Below are 13580 nucleotides of genomic sequence, written 5' to 3' on the forward strand. Positions count from 1 at the left end.
TGCTGTGGGCCCCTAGAACAGTCCGGCAGAGAGGGGGTGGGGAGAAACCCAGACTGGAATGTCCCCTCCTCTCCTCTGCTCTGACTGGATCCCGTTCAAGCCACCGCTGGCAGAAGAGCTGCTCTGACCCACTAGGTCAGCTCTAGCGGCGTTCCCGGAAAGCCGTGCTCTGGTGGCTAAAACGGGCAGGTTCTGGTTTGGACAGGTTTCTCTGGGAAGAGGGTAACGCCAGTGATTCTGGAGCCTTCCCATTCTCCTCTCACAGAAGTCAGGGGGGAAAGCAAGGCCCAGGGGCCACGGGTGGGCTGCGCCGTCAGCGACAGGGAAGCGGGTTCTGCTCAGTGAAGGAATGCCCTCCCCCACACCCAGGCTCCTGGCAGCTCCTTCCACCGACAAGGTTCTTTGCTGCCTCTGCCCCACGGTCCTAACACTGCCTCGGGGCTCCTTTCCTCCACTGGCGTCTAGCTCCTTGCCGATGCCTTTCCCGGACTGCCCCATCAATACACCCTCCCCAACAGTCAAAACACGACTATTTCAGAGGCTTCAGCCTGACATGATTAATCCCACCATGCCTCTCCCCATCTCTGATTACAGTGTTTATTCCTTGTTTATGAGTCTGTTGCCCTTCTCTCTGTTCTGCCCCAGCCACAGGAATGGGGACTACGTCCGTCTCGCTCATGCCAAGCACGTCACAACCGCCGAATGGTCACACACGGATTCCAGAAGATGCTCCAGGCATAGCCCGTGGTGGTCAGTGCCTGCTGGCTGACACCTGTGTGCCTCCAGGGTACACGACCTCATGGAATCCCCCACCTCCGCCCTGAAGCCCCTGACCTAGGGCAAGGCCATCAAGTGCAAGTCTATTTGTCTTTCTGTGCCCCGTCTTACTTCCCTCCCCTTCTTTCTAAGTGTCATGGAGGAGCTGGTTCCAGCTCCCCTCTGCAGCTTCCTGGCACAGCCTGGGCCCGCAGACTAACTGTGGGGGAGGAAGAGGGAGGTCAGTAGGAAGCAAGGAGCGGGCTCTCCTGGTTCCTTAGCCCTGATCAAGCTGGGGAAGTCTTGAGAAGGACAAGGCCCAACTGCCTGTGTACGGATGAGTAAACTAGGGCTCAGGGAAGCTGGGAAACCTGCCCAAGGTCACATAGAAGGTGATAGCAGGGCTGCTCTGTGGCCTGGTTGGCCCAGCTCTGCTCCCCCGCTCCCCCACCAGAGCCTGCCCTCTTGGCCCTGTCAAGCTGCCAGTGCTCAGCCCTAAAATCACCCCCGACTGCAGTGGCCGCACTTTGCACAATGTCACCTCTGATGCCCTGGTGCTTTTTGAAGTCAGAGAAATGGAATTATCTCATGCGGGCCGCAGCCAGCCTCAAAGGGCTTCGGGTCTAGGAAGCCCCGGCCTATCCTGATGCCCCTGCTCTTCCCCACTCGCTTCGGGCTCCGGGGCCCCAGATCACTTACAATGGCCTTTTCCCGCCGCTTCCTGGCATGCCGGACGCTTGGCGTTCCGTCTGAACACGGCCCTCTGCTCTCACATCTGTCAGTGAACAAGCAAAGCAGAGGCACTCACTCTCAGGAGGGGCACGGCAAGGTGGGTGGGGGGCAGCTGCCCCAGGAAGCAAGGGAAGCTTCTTCAGAACTCACTCACGAGGGCGCCAGCGGAAGCCCAGCTTCCCCGCCAGCAGCGACGGCCCAGGGCTGCATGTGGGTCTGCACAATCTGGCCAGCTTCTGGGACTGGATCCCTGGGAACTACCATGTCGCTCATCAGCACCCTACCCTTCGGGGCCCTGCCTTTTTATGGCATGAGGGGTGGAAGGGCCCTTTTGCTTCATTACTGCATTTGCTCTGATGGAGGAAAAGCAACCTATGAGGTCGTGTGTTTCCCTGTTTTCCAAAGGCAAACCCTGAGGCTCAGGTTCAATATGGCATCCACCTAAAGCTAGGACATGGGGGAGCCAGAGCTAGAAGGAGGGCTGCTGACCCTAGACGTCTGCTCTCTAGCACTTGGTGCCCAGCCAAGAGGCGATCCCGACTGTCGCAGTCCCCACGGTCATGCTGGCCATTAGGCGCGTCAGCCCACACAGTCCCGGGACACTCCTGGATGCCACACGCCTGCGTCCTTTCTGCTGTCTGCATGCTGCCTCCTCCTCCAGGGAGCCAGCTGTCGGAGTGGAAGCAGCATGGCATGCGCCGGAGGGGAGTCCCGGCTCTGCACATTCCATCTGCGTCTGTGGGAAATTCAGCACGCAGGATAAGCACATCGTCCAGTCGGGCAGCCTGCATTTGAATCCTGGCTCTACCGCCTCCTGGCTGGGTGACCTTGGGCTAGTTACTTACATCCCCTTCGCTGCAGTTCTAGGACGGTAAGACGGGGAGAACTGACTACACCGCCTCCTTGGCCATTTGTGAGGCACGAATCAGAAAATGCTGAGCTCAAGAGCTGCTCAGTAACTGCTGGCTTGCCTTTCTGTTGCACCTCTTAGAGCCTTAGCTCCCTCACCTACAAAATGGGGATAAGAAGCAGATGTGCCCTCCAAGTGCATCTGTGAAGCTAAACAGGGTCACAGAAGGGGCTGTGACTCACAATCTTCAGAGCGCTAGAAATAACAGAGGGTGCCTAAGTGGTTTCTGTCGGGAGAGTGTCTGACTCTTGACTTTGGCTCAGGTCAGGATCTCAGGGTCATGAGACCTAGTAGGGCTCCACACTGGGCGTGGAGCCCGCTTGGGATTCTCTCTCTCCCTCTCCCTCTGCCCCAACCTCTCTCTCTCCGATTTAAAAAAAAAAAAAAAGTGCTATAAATAACAAATACCATCATCCATTTGCAGACTGGCAGTTTCCCACCTAAAGAGCTGAGAGTGACCGGAAGGTACCGTGGGGTTTGTGTTATGAAACCAGCTCAAAACACTTCTGTGGACCAATGTTGAGTACTAGAAGCAGAGGTTTTAAAAAATGTGGGTCTGGAGAAGACGGAGGATGACTGGTTTACCAGGTTTACCAGGCACCAAGTTCTGTCAGCTGAGCAAGACCAGAGTTAACCCATTAATTTTCTCTAGGGAGCAGAAAAAGCCAGCCCTGAACTTGGCCCAAAAGCTAGAGAAGGAAAAGGAGAAGCCATGGGAGTTTCTAGAGGGGCTCCCATCTCTCTGCAGGTGAGGGCGTGAATGCAGGCCTTCCCCCGACAGCCTGAGCTGGTCAGGAGGGAGCAGAGGCCAGGAAGCTCCAGCTCCAGCCTTGGGGGGATGTGTTTCAAAAACAAGACAGCCTTAGCAGCTTCTGAGCTACTAAATGTTGCAGAGGAAACAGCCTAATGCAGATGCCAAGTCACTTAGCGCACAGTGACCCGTGGGGAAAGGAGAAAGGAGCCGGAAAGAGGGCCCAGAGAGGTCTGACCAATCCTGGCTTATTACGTAGAGGGGCTTTTAGAGAAATCAAGAGGGAACTCATTTTGAGTAACAGGTAGCTCAGGGAATCTTAACCTTAGTGTCTGGAGAATCTACAAACCTCCCAAAATTGAATGCCCAGTTAGAGGTCTACGTCTATTTTAAAGGGAAGACGCATATTTGCTTGATTCAGATTTTCAAACAGATACAAGCTGCTGGGGTAGATATATAAAGCGGAGTTTCTCTAAGAAAAGATATTTTTCTATTACCTGAATTCTGGGTCTCAGAGTATGGCACTCTGGGGACATCATCATCTCCTGGGAACTAGTCAGAAATGCAGATTCTCCCCCACCACCCCCAGACGTACAGAATCAAACCCTGGAAGGGTGGGGTCCAGCCCTCTGTCCACAGGGGAACAAGGGTCAGGCAGCTGCTGCAGGGCTCTAGACCCAAGAGCACCATCTAGTGGTCATTCAGGTTCATCTCAGGCGGAGGGTATGGGACCTGCACTGACCCTCCTCAGGGCCTCCCTCCGCTGAAGAATCAGGGCCTGCTCTGATCAGGGAGAGAAGCAACCTGTCTCCACCAACATATGCCAAACCTCCACTCTTTCTGCCTGGCTCCCCACTGACTTTTGGACCAGCTCCTTCTTTTGGACCAGTCCAGGGACCCAAGATATTATGAGCACACGGGCTCATGAGGCATCATCGCTGTGGGAAGGTAAAGCAGCTTCCAGGGGCACGGCACCCAGAAATGGGATGAAACCTTATCGCCGCTTTAAATCCAGGGATTTTTTTTTTTTTCAGAACACAGATTAGAATTCTGCGATCATCCTTTCACGTGTAAATGTCACACAGATATAAGACGATTTGATTTACAAATGTAAAAGCAGAAAACACAGATGTGTAAGGGACAAGTTCATTTAGACATAAGGCCATGAGTGGCCAGAAGTGGGCTTTCTTTCTCCTGGGGCCAGAAATTTGGGGGACCCCTGACCATCACACAGCCAGCTCTGCCTGCCCCTGGGACTTGCCCACAACCCCCCAGGGACACCACCCCCCGGACCTCTGACCGGGACATGGGCCACACAGGGAGACAGCCATAGCTTCAGGGCTCCTCCCTTCTGAGGCACCCTGAGAACTAGGGTCCTCAGCTACCCATCTGAGGCCCTCTGAGGCCACCCATCCATACCTGAAGGTCCTTCGAGTGGCTGGTGACCGGGAGCGGCAGGAGGAGGAACCAGAGCTGGAACGGCTGCGGGAACAGAGCTGCCGACCAGCCTTGCTTGGTGGGCTCTGGTAGGGGCAGTGGTCAGAGCGAGGGGGACTGACCCCCGAGTCCTCTTCATCATCGTCCTCCTCCTCCTCCTCCTCCTCCAAGAGGAAGCTGCTCTCACCACTGCTGCTGCTGCTGTCCTCAAAGACCGTGTCGTATTCAGGACTCTTACAGGAGGCCAGGTCTTCGTCCTCCAGGGCGGTCTCTAGGAGCCCAAAGTGTTTGGTGAGGCTGGCACGGATCTCGTGGTCTCTCAGTAGCACACTGTCCTTGGCGGGGGCACCGCCGTCACAGCTTCTGTCTTCCTCCCTGCTGGAGGCCTGCTCCTCAGCCCGTGGGGCACCCTGTTGGGGCCAGTCCTCAAGGTGGACCCCAGATGGCTCCCAGGACCTCAGCACCTTCCTCTGCAGGGTGCCTTCTGGCTTGAGCACCTGGCAGTAATCGTGGTCTCCAAAGGAACAGGAGAAGGGGCGCTTCTGACCTGTCTGGGAGGCTGGCTGGGCTGAAGCATGCCGCAGGTGGGACAGGAGCTCACTCCGTTCTGGGTGCTTCTTTGGCAGCTTGTGGGCAGCTGCCGTGGTGGCCCCGAGCTGGAGACTCTCCAGGCTGGGGAGGCTGGGAGCTCTGTCTTTGCCTGGGCTGTGTTTGATGTCTGGCTTGAAGGGGTCCTCCTCTGTGGGCTTATATGGAGGTGTGGTGGGTGGGGTGAGTCCTAGCCAAGCAAGAGGAGAACCCTGTGAGGTGGAGACAGACCACTTCTCCAATGGACAGAGACTCTAGTTTGGAAAGGCCAAGTAAGCAGCACAGACACCGCCACTTCCCCAACGGAATGAATGGCAGGCATCACTAATCGATCACTGCACTGCTGGCTGCGCCTGAGTGGGACCCGGGACTTCTCACAGTCCACGGTCAATCTTGGGCAGGCAAGTGATGAAATCCCCCTGCTGTCCCTCTGGAGCCTGACCACAGCAGCCCAAACCTTGAAGTCATTTGAGGTATCATCCAACTCCTCAATAAGCCGTCTCCACTGCCTCTGATGTCTCCCAGAGTGGAAAGGAGGCAGGCACCACAGGTCAATTCTCCCACCTGGACAGGGCCACCACAGTGCCATCTGTGTTTCCTGCATCTAGCCTTGGCCTCCATCCTCCCCAGTGCACCCAAGGGAACTTGATAAACGCTCGAGATCTCTTCCTTCTGGGTCTCCCGCAGCCTCCAGGATCAAGATCAAACCCTCAGCCGGGCATTCCTCTCGGCCTCTCGGATTGCTCCCTCCTGCCCATCCCCTTTTGCTAAGCAGCAACTTCAGGTAACCAGCCTCCTCAGGGGCACCTGAGATTTCACCCCATGTGCCTTTGCTCCTACCACCAAGAATCTCCTTCCTGCCTCTTCATCTCCCCAACTTCTGCTCCTCCCGCAAGCCAGCTTGTAATCCCCTGCTCTGGATGCCTTGCAGATCTTCCCCAGGGCCACACGTCTGCCCGCCCCACCCTGCCCCTTCCTCCATGCTCCCAGAGGGTGGGCACATCCTTATTTATGAATGAGTGTGCCTGGAACAGAACCCGGCGTGGCCTGAGTCTGTCTCCTACAGAAGGTGGTAGGCTCCTTTGGGAGAACACATGGGTCTCGTCTTCTCCTAACCTTGCCCTCAGCTCATGTGCAGACCATTTGTAGCTGAATGGCTGCCCCCCCCCACCCCCTACAACACTCCTCCTCTGTACCTTCAGACCCTGTGCCACGGCAGGGAGGGCTCGATGGGGCCGCTCATGTGAGGGACTCGTCGCCAGGAGTTGTGTCAGCTCCCCCAAGGGCACCCTACCAGCCAAGCCCCTGGCTCACCTGCGGTGCCAGAGAGCTCCACCGTCAAGGTCTGCTCAAAGCTCTTCCTGCCAAAAGGAGGGTCACTGGTGGAGGTGGGGAGAACAGAAAGGCAAGAGGCCAATCAGCAGCAGGCTCCACTTCCCCAGCATGCAAGGAGGGCAGGGGGACCCTGTGACACACCCTGGTTCTGCTGCCCATAGAGGGGGATCACGGGGAGAATTTTCTGGAAAAACCCCATGTTGGCTTAGAGGAACTGAAAGCCACATATAGCCCTCGCAGGAGACAGACACATGGTAAGCATCATCACCTTCCTTATTTTACAGACAAGCACCTGAGGCCCGCACAGGGGAGGAGACTTGCCCAAAGCCACACAGCATGATCAGCTTTCCCCTGCAGAGAAAAGAATTCCTTCCCCCTCCCCCGTCCTGGAGAGGACAGCTGATGAAATGGCCTGAAACCTTAATTCCCCCGCTTTCCCTGGGTCTGCAGAGACCTCCCTTGTAAGGAAGCCCAGTTACGGAGAGCCCCACATGGCAAGAAGACAGGGGCATAGGGACAGGGGCAGGCACACAGGCTGATAAGCCACCCACCCCCACCCCCACCCCCGATACACATACCCATCAGGACAAAAACTCATGGAATAACATACTAGTGATTTCCAAAAATCTACCTTTGTGACAAGGCCAGCATGAGGCACCTGGGAGAGTCTGAAAAGAAGATGAAAAAGAAAAAAATGAGATTCCCTGACAAAGCATCACTAGGAGACGTTTCCCTCTGGAGGAAACCCTGAACTCTCACTGGTACCAAGCAGGGCTCCCTGCAGGCATGTGACCCAAAGGCCTCTGTCATTTTTCAGGGAAGGGCAGGACAACTCAATGCCACCTTCGTTCCCAGGGTCTCAGCAACATTAGCTGCAGGCTGACTACTGGAGGTTTTGGAAAGAGCAGGTAGGTACAAGGGTGGCTCCTTCTGGCCAAACAGTGTAGTACAGCATGGGGGTGGACAGATGGACGTAGGACTTGAAAGCTGAACGGGTTGCTGGATACCTCTGTGCCTCAGTTTCTGGGTCTGACCACGGAGATTATGCCAGGACCCCTGTGAGGAGTCAGTGGGGTTAAGCTGTGTCAGGTTTTAGACCAGCGCCCTGACACAGCCAATATACAACAGACACCCGTTATAATCACCACCACTGCTCCCATTTAAAATTCAATGTCATTAGGGAGCTGCATTTACAGACTCACTCCTCTCGTCACATCATCACTGAGGATGTCTCCTTTAGAGCACGTGGCACAATTTGTAATTCTCTCCCTTTTTTATTTACTCTGTGATTGCCTGTCTGCCCACTGACACACAAGCCCCATGAAAGCAGGCATCTCGCTCTGTGTCCACTAAAGTGGTGCCTGGCCCATGCATGACGCAAAACTCAGAGATGGCTGGGTGATTTCTGAAGATCCGCCCAACTAGCCCATTGCACAGGAAGGGAAGTCGAGAGCCAGAGAGCGGAAGGGACTTGCCCAGCACAGGGTTCCTGGCTCCCAGTGCAGTAGGGTATGCCATACCCCACCCCTGCCCCCTCCCTTGCAGACCACCAACTCCGACTACCTCTGGAAGGGAGCCGTGGACAGCTGGGGTCCTCATCCGTGTCCCCACACCCACTCTCACAGGGGCTCTCCAGAGCCGGGATCTGGGGTCCCCGTGGGAGCTGCTGGTCTTGACCACTGTCCTCGTCCGTGGGGCTGCCCAGTGCCCCCTCCACGTTGTAGGCCTCCGGAGCCAGGCGCAGGGACGGCAGAGCTCCTTGGGGCTCTGCAGGGACCAGAGACTCATCGGAGAATGCCAGCCAGGGCCCCAGCTCCGGGTTCAGTCTCCTGGAGCGCCGCACGGGGCACACCACGTTCTCCAGCTTCCTCCCCAGCTTGGTCCATGGCAGACCTCGGCCCGGTCTTTTCCGGCCCCATTCCTCCTCCTCCTCTTCTTCCTCCTCTTCCTCCTCTTTTTCTTCTTCCTCCTCCTCCTCCTCTTCCTCCTCCCGCCGCAGCCTGGCTGACCGGCTGGTGTGTCCTTTCACCGCAAGACGCAAGGGGCGCAGGCTGGGTCTGGGCCCAGTGCTCCTGGGCGAGGCTGTGATCCTCACCTCCTCCACGGGGGACGGGTGGCCAGGGGAGGCCTGGCTGTCTTTGGGGGGCCTGGGCCTGGGGCGGGGCGTGAGGGAGGCATAGACAGGTGTGGCCAGGCGGTAAGGTTTGCTGACATCACAGAGGACATCTTGAGCCAGAAGTTCCCTCAGGATGGAGAATTCCGCCCAGGAGCCTTTGGAAGGGTGCTGGGACCGGGGCCGGGGCTTGGCCTGTGTGGAGGGGCTGCCGCAGGGCTGGGGGGCTGGCTCTGGGGCCTGGGGGGGCAGCTTCCTCTGGGGCAGGCAGTACGTATGCATGTAGTGAATGAGCTGCACCATGGCCTGCGTGTCGTCCCGGGAGCCCTGGGCGCCGGGGCCCGCTCCACCCGGTGCTGGGGAGGCCTGGGGCGAGGCCGGAGTTGGCTGGGGGCTCGGGCAGTCCTCCCCAGCTTCCTCCTCCTCCTTGGCAGGAAGCTGGGGGCTCAGGGCGGGTGGGGGCCACACGCCCCTATCTGGGGAGCGGGCTGCAGTCTGAGGGCAGGATGGCACCGAAGTGAGGTGCTTATGCAGTTCGGTACAACTCCGGCTCTGAGACTGCGTCGTGGGGGCCCTCTTGTCTTGGGTGCCGTCCACCTAGGGAGAGAGAGAGAGAGGGCCGAGTGAGGCGGGAGGCCCGCACCGCGCCCCTCCACTCTGCCCCACACCTGTAAGCCACTGGTCAGGGCTCACGTGGCATGTGGCAGTGCTCGGCTGACGAGGAGCGAAGGAACCAGCAGCCTCCTCACAGGCCTCCAGCCGTGGATCTCGCCCCTTCCCGCTTCACTGCCACAGCCCTGCTCTGACCACCCCGCTCTCCTGCAGGATGCCCTTCAGTAGTGGCACCGGGAACTACATCAGTGGTTGCCCGCGTGTGGGGACAGCGAAGGATTGTACGTGGCGGTGCTGGGGAGCTTTCTGGGACGATGGCAAATGTTCTAAAACTAAACTGTGGTTATGGCTGCACAACCATGTACATTTAATACAAATCATCCAATTATACTTTCAAAATCAGTGCCTTTTCTGATATTTAAGTGACACCCCCATAGAACTGTTTAAAAAAAAAATCCTGATTCTTCCTCAAGGGCATGATGTTGTGGTTAAAGTCCTCTGCAGGAGTGTCCAGGGGCCCAAGGGGAAGGACCAAGTGCAGGCTCTGAGTCACGGGCCTGCAGGGAAATCACCTCTGAAACCTCTCTCAAAGTCTTGGAAGATGGAGCCCATGGAGGAAAAGGGATTTGCTTCGCTCCTTGGTATTCAGGACAGAGGTGTGGACTCTCCTGTGGCTTCCCCCCAGAAGAAATCCAAACTCTTCATTGTGGTCTCCAGCGAGGACCTCAGGTTTCCGTGTGTCACCCATCAGAATAAGCCCGCTCAGAGCAGGCCATATCTTCCTGTCCCCGCTCGAACCCCATGTCTAACATGACGCCTTGAACACTGAGGTGTAGAAGAAAGTCCAGTGCTCTTTCCAGAACCCCAACCTGGCCTCCAGAAGTACCCAGCACACCAGCTACGAGGGCTATGTGAGACACAAGGAGGGCCACTGGAAGGTGACTGAACTTGATACCCACTAGTAAGAGCTGAAGGGTTGCACCCCTCAGAGGCCACCTGGGGGCCTGGTGGCCTGGGGACGTGTGCACAAATACCTTGACACAGGGCCGCTGGCTCCTGGACCTGAGGCCTGCCTGGCGCCAGGCGGTCCCTTCCTTCTGCGTGTCGGAGCTTGAGGTCGGGTGGGACGTGGCGAGGAGGAGTTTCTGCAGCTGCGAGAGAAGCAGAGAGGAGAGGAGCATGCGGGCTGCGCTCCGCTGGGAGCCACAGAGATGCGCGTCTCGGAGAGAAGCCGGAGCCCACAGCTAGCTGCTTGGGACAGAGCATGCTCTGAGCCCAGGTCCTCACCGGACCACGGGAAGAACACAAGGAGGGCATTTCACTACCTAGAATATGTTCCCATTACGGGAAGCTCAGAAAAGCAGACTGTCTAACAATCTAAGACACACACAGGCATCCCCATAAAAAGTAAATCCTTTTTGGAGTTATCAACCCAGAGGAGTACCTGTGACTTGGAGAAATCCACACAGATCTCAGGGAATGATTTTCCCGTTCTACTGTTAAAACCTGACATGAACACTTTATTGGGACGCTCTGCATACACCTGCAGTACACACACGTGTGTGCGCACGCACACACACAATCTGGAAAGTCACACAATGGTTCTTTGATATGGGATTCCAGCTGCTCTTTTTGGTTACTCATATCACACCGTTAAAAGTTAATTTCTTAAATTAAAAACGTAATACTTGTCCATGGTGAAAAAACACACACCACAAATATGAAGGGTAAACGATGAGCAGCAAGTCACCCTCCTGCCTGAGGTGTCCCTTGCTCCTTCCCTGAGGCAATGACTATGAACCACCTTCCTGTGACCCAGGCCCGAGGTGGAATTCGAATACACAAGAACGTATGTACCTATCACCTCTGACACACCTGACTATTTTTACACAGGCGGAAGCATACCCAAGCTCGTGTAGCTTTTCTAATTTTTCTAGAAGAACTGCTGAGATGCTTACACTTCTGCACCCAGAGGGCAGCGGCACGGTGCACCCTGGTAAAAAGCAGGGAGCTGAGCACCCCCTGAAAACTCCACCAGGGATCCCACCCCAGCAAGACTGAGGACAAGTCAGGAAGCATGCTGGGTTTTCACTACAGCACTGATATCCGCCCCCACACCTGGGTGGCTCAGTGGGTTAAAGCCTCTGCCTGCGGCTCAGGTCATGATCCCAAGGTCCTGGGATCAAGCCCCGCATCAGACCCTCTGCTCAGCAGGGAGCCTGTTTCCTCCTCTCTCTGCCTGCCTTTCTGCCTACTTGTGATCTCTGTCTGTCCAATAAATAAAATCTTTTAAAAAAAAGGGTGGGGATATGCCTCCCAGATCACCCGAGCAAGGAGCATCAAAGGCTTAGGCACCAGAGAAAAGACCACTCCTCACTCCCTTAGGAGCTGAGGCTTCTCACCACCCCCACCTAGACCTCAAACCAACACAGACAGCTCTGTGATTCTCTGACATGGACAGGGAAAGATCCCCGGGCTGGCGGGAAGGGACCTGATTATGGTCCAGCTCAGTCCCATTCACTATGAGACGTTAAGTGAGTCCTCCAGGCCTTGGTTTCTCCGTGGGCATAATGGCAGCAAGAACACTAAATGACTGGTTATGAACCTTTTTTTGACTCGGGAGTTTCTCATGGGGTAAGACAGAAGCTGCTGACCTCAGACACACAGAGATGTAGAGGTCCATGATGGGTTGCAGTCAGTCCACTGGTGGACTCTCTGGGATTCATGACTCCCAATTAAGAACTGGACATCTGGATCCCTTCTCAGGGCCTTTCTGAACGCTGTGGGTATGCTGGGAATCTAGACAGTGAGTCTGTTTCCTGTGCGTCTAGCACAGTGCCTGACGTGTGCAGCAGACATGGGGGAAAGGCAGTCTGAGGCATGGAAGAAATACCCTGTGGCCAGCAGGGGTCGCTCTCTGCCTCTCTGGGGTTTAATGCCTCTGCCAGAGAACCCACACAGAGAACTCCTCTTGGTAGTACTACCGCCAGCACTATTACTTAGATAGTATTTATTGAGCAACTTCTATGTGCCAGGAACTGTTCTAAATGCTTTCCGTGCATTTTCTGCACTCCTCCTAACAGCCTTTGAGATAAGCCCCATGATTAACCTCACCTTATGGACCAGGAAGCTGAGTCAGAGAGATGAGGGGTCTAAAGGACTCACAAGCGCTAACTGGTGGGGCTGAGATTCAAACCCAGTCGGATTCCCGTCAGCAGAAGCCGCAACGTGGGACCAAACATATTCTCTCGTGCCTAGCACACAGCAGGTGCTTACTAATTGTCTCACGCCACTCCAAGGAACTTGCAGGCAGTGGAAAAGAAGGATAAGGATTCTGGACCAGAAGTCAGAACACGGACTTGCTATGTTGACCAGAGGAGACTCCTTCCGTGCTCTGGGCCTCAGTTTCCCCAGAGCTGCCCTTGATAAGTCACCAAAGGCCTTTCTGCTCAGAACTTTCCATGACCTGAAACCCTTCCCAGCTCAACAAGCTCTGATTTTCCAGCTGGGTCTTGCCAGCCCCCAGGAGCTGTAGCACCAGGGCAGGGAGCCCAAGATAGGTGAGTGAAGCTGGACTTCACACGCCCCATGAACTCTCAGCTTCCCGCTTCCGGAACCCTCGGCCAGAATTAGGGGCAACTGCTTTCAGTAACTCTGGATTCCTTTAAGGATGTGATAAAAGCTGAGAGCTTCTACCCCCAAAACTGCAATGCCCTGTGCACAGTCCCCCGTTCCACGTGTACTCACAGACGGCACTGACCTTCCGCTGGTGGGAGCAGCAACCAGTCTGAACTCTGTGGAGGGTAACCTGGAACTAGCTTTCTAAAAGGAAACATCGGGTATCTGTAGGCCCAGGAATTCCACTGAGAGGAGACAAAGGGCTGTGCCAGGGCACTGACCACAGCGGTGCAGCAGTGAGAGTTGGAACAACATGAATCCCCACCAACCAGGGACACGTTCAACAAGTTACGGTACGTCCTTACGGAAGAACATTATGCAGCTGACAAAAAGGACGGAGCAGAGAGACCTGGGCTCATCTGAGTATTCAAGGCACACAGTTCACTGAGAAAAGATGCAGAGCAGTGTATAATGCAGACTTTCTCTTACAGTGTTTTACAAAAAAAAAAAAAAAGTAGAAGAGGAAAGTCACAAAACAGATCAGTAACCATGGTTACCGCCAGGCAAGGAGAATGCAACTGCAGGAGGGGTAAGGAGGTTTTGCTTTGAAGGATCCACATTTCCTGTTTGCATTTTTACTGCGTGTATACGGTGTAACCTTTTCCTAAAGGTTTACGTGTGACTCTGAGGGTTAACCACACAAGGAAGGTGAGTCCATGAAATCCCAA

The 13580-nt window shown here is 55.6% G+C and overlaps 1 protein-coding gene across 2 annotated transcripts in view; it reads right to left on the minus strand.

Moving 5' to 3' along the window:
• Window positions 1-13580, minus strand: part of PPARGC1B (PPARG coactivator 1 beta) — a 112253-nt gene that overhangs the window by 12237 nt on the left and 86436 nt on the right. The window contains exons 4-9 of one of the 2 annotated variants that reach the window (XM_032337351.1): window positions 10269-10385; window positions 8073-9219; window positions 7141-7177; window positions 6489-6553; window positions 4569-5364; window positions 1456-1531 (exon numbers count right to left, since the gene is read on the minus strand). In XM_032337351.1, coding sequence (XP_032193242.1) covers window positions 1456-1531; window positions 4569-5364; window positions 6489-6553; window positions 7141-7177; window positions 8073-9219; window positions 10269-10385 — 2238 coding nt within the window. The remainder of the gene's footprint in view (window positions 1-1455; window positions 1532-4568; window positions 5365-6488; window positions 6554-7140; window positions 7178-8072; window positions 9220-10268; window positions 10386-13580) is intronic. The other variant, XR_004284173.1, reaches the window with a different exon arrangement.

This window comes from Mustela erminea, chromosome 3 (genome assembly GCF_009829155.1).
Source record: "Mustela erminea isolate mMusErm1 chromosome 3, mMusErm1.Pri, whole genome shotgun sequence".
NCBI lineage: Eukaryota > Metazoa > Chordata > Mammalia > Carnivora > Mustelidae > Mustela > Mustela erminea.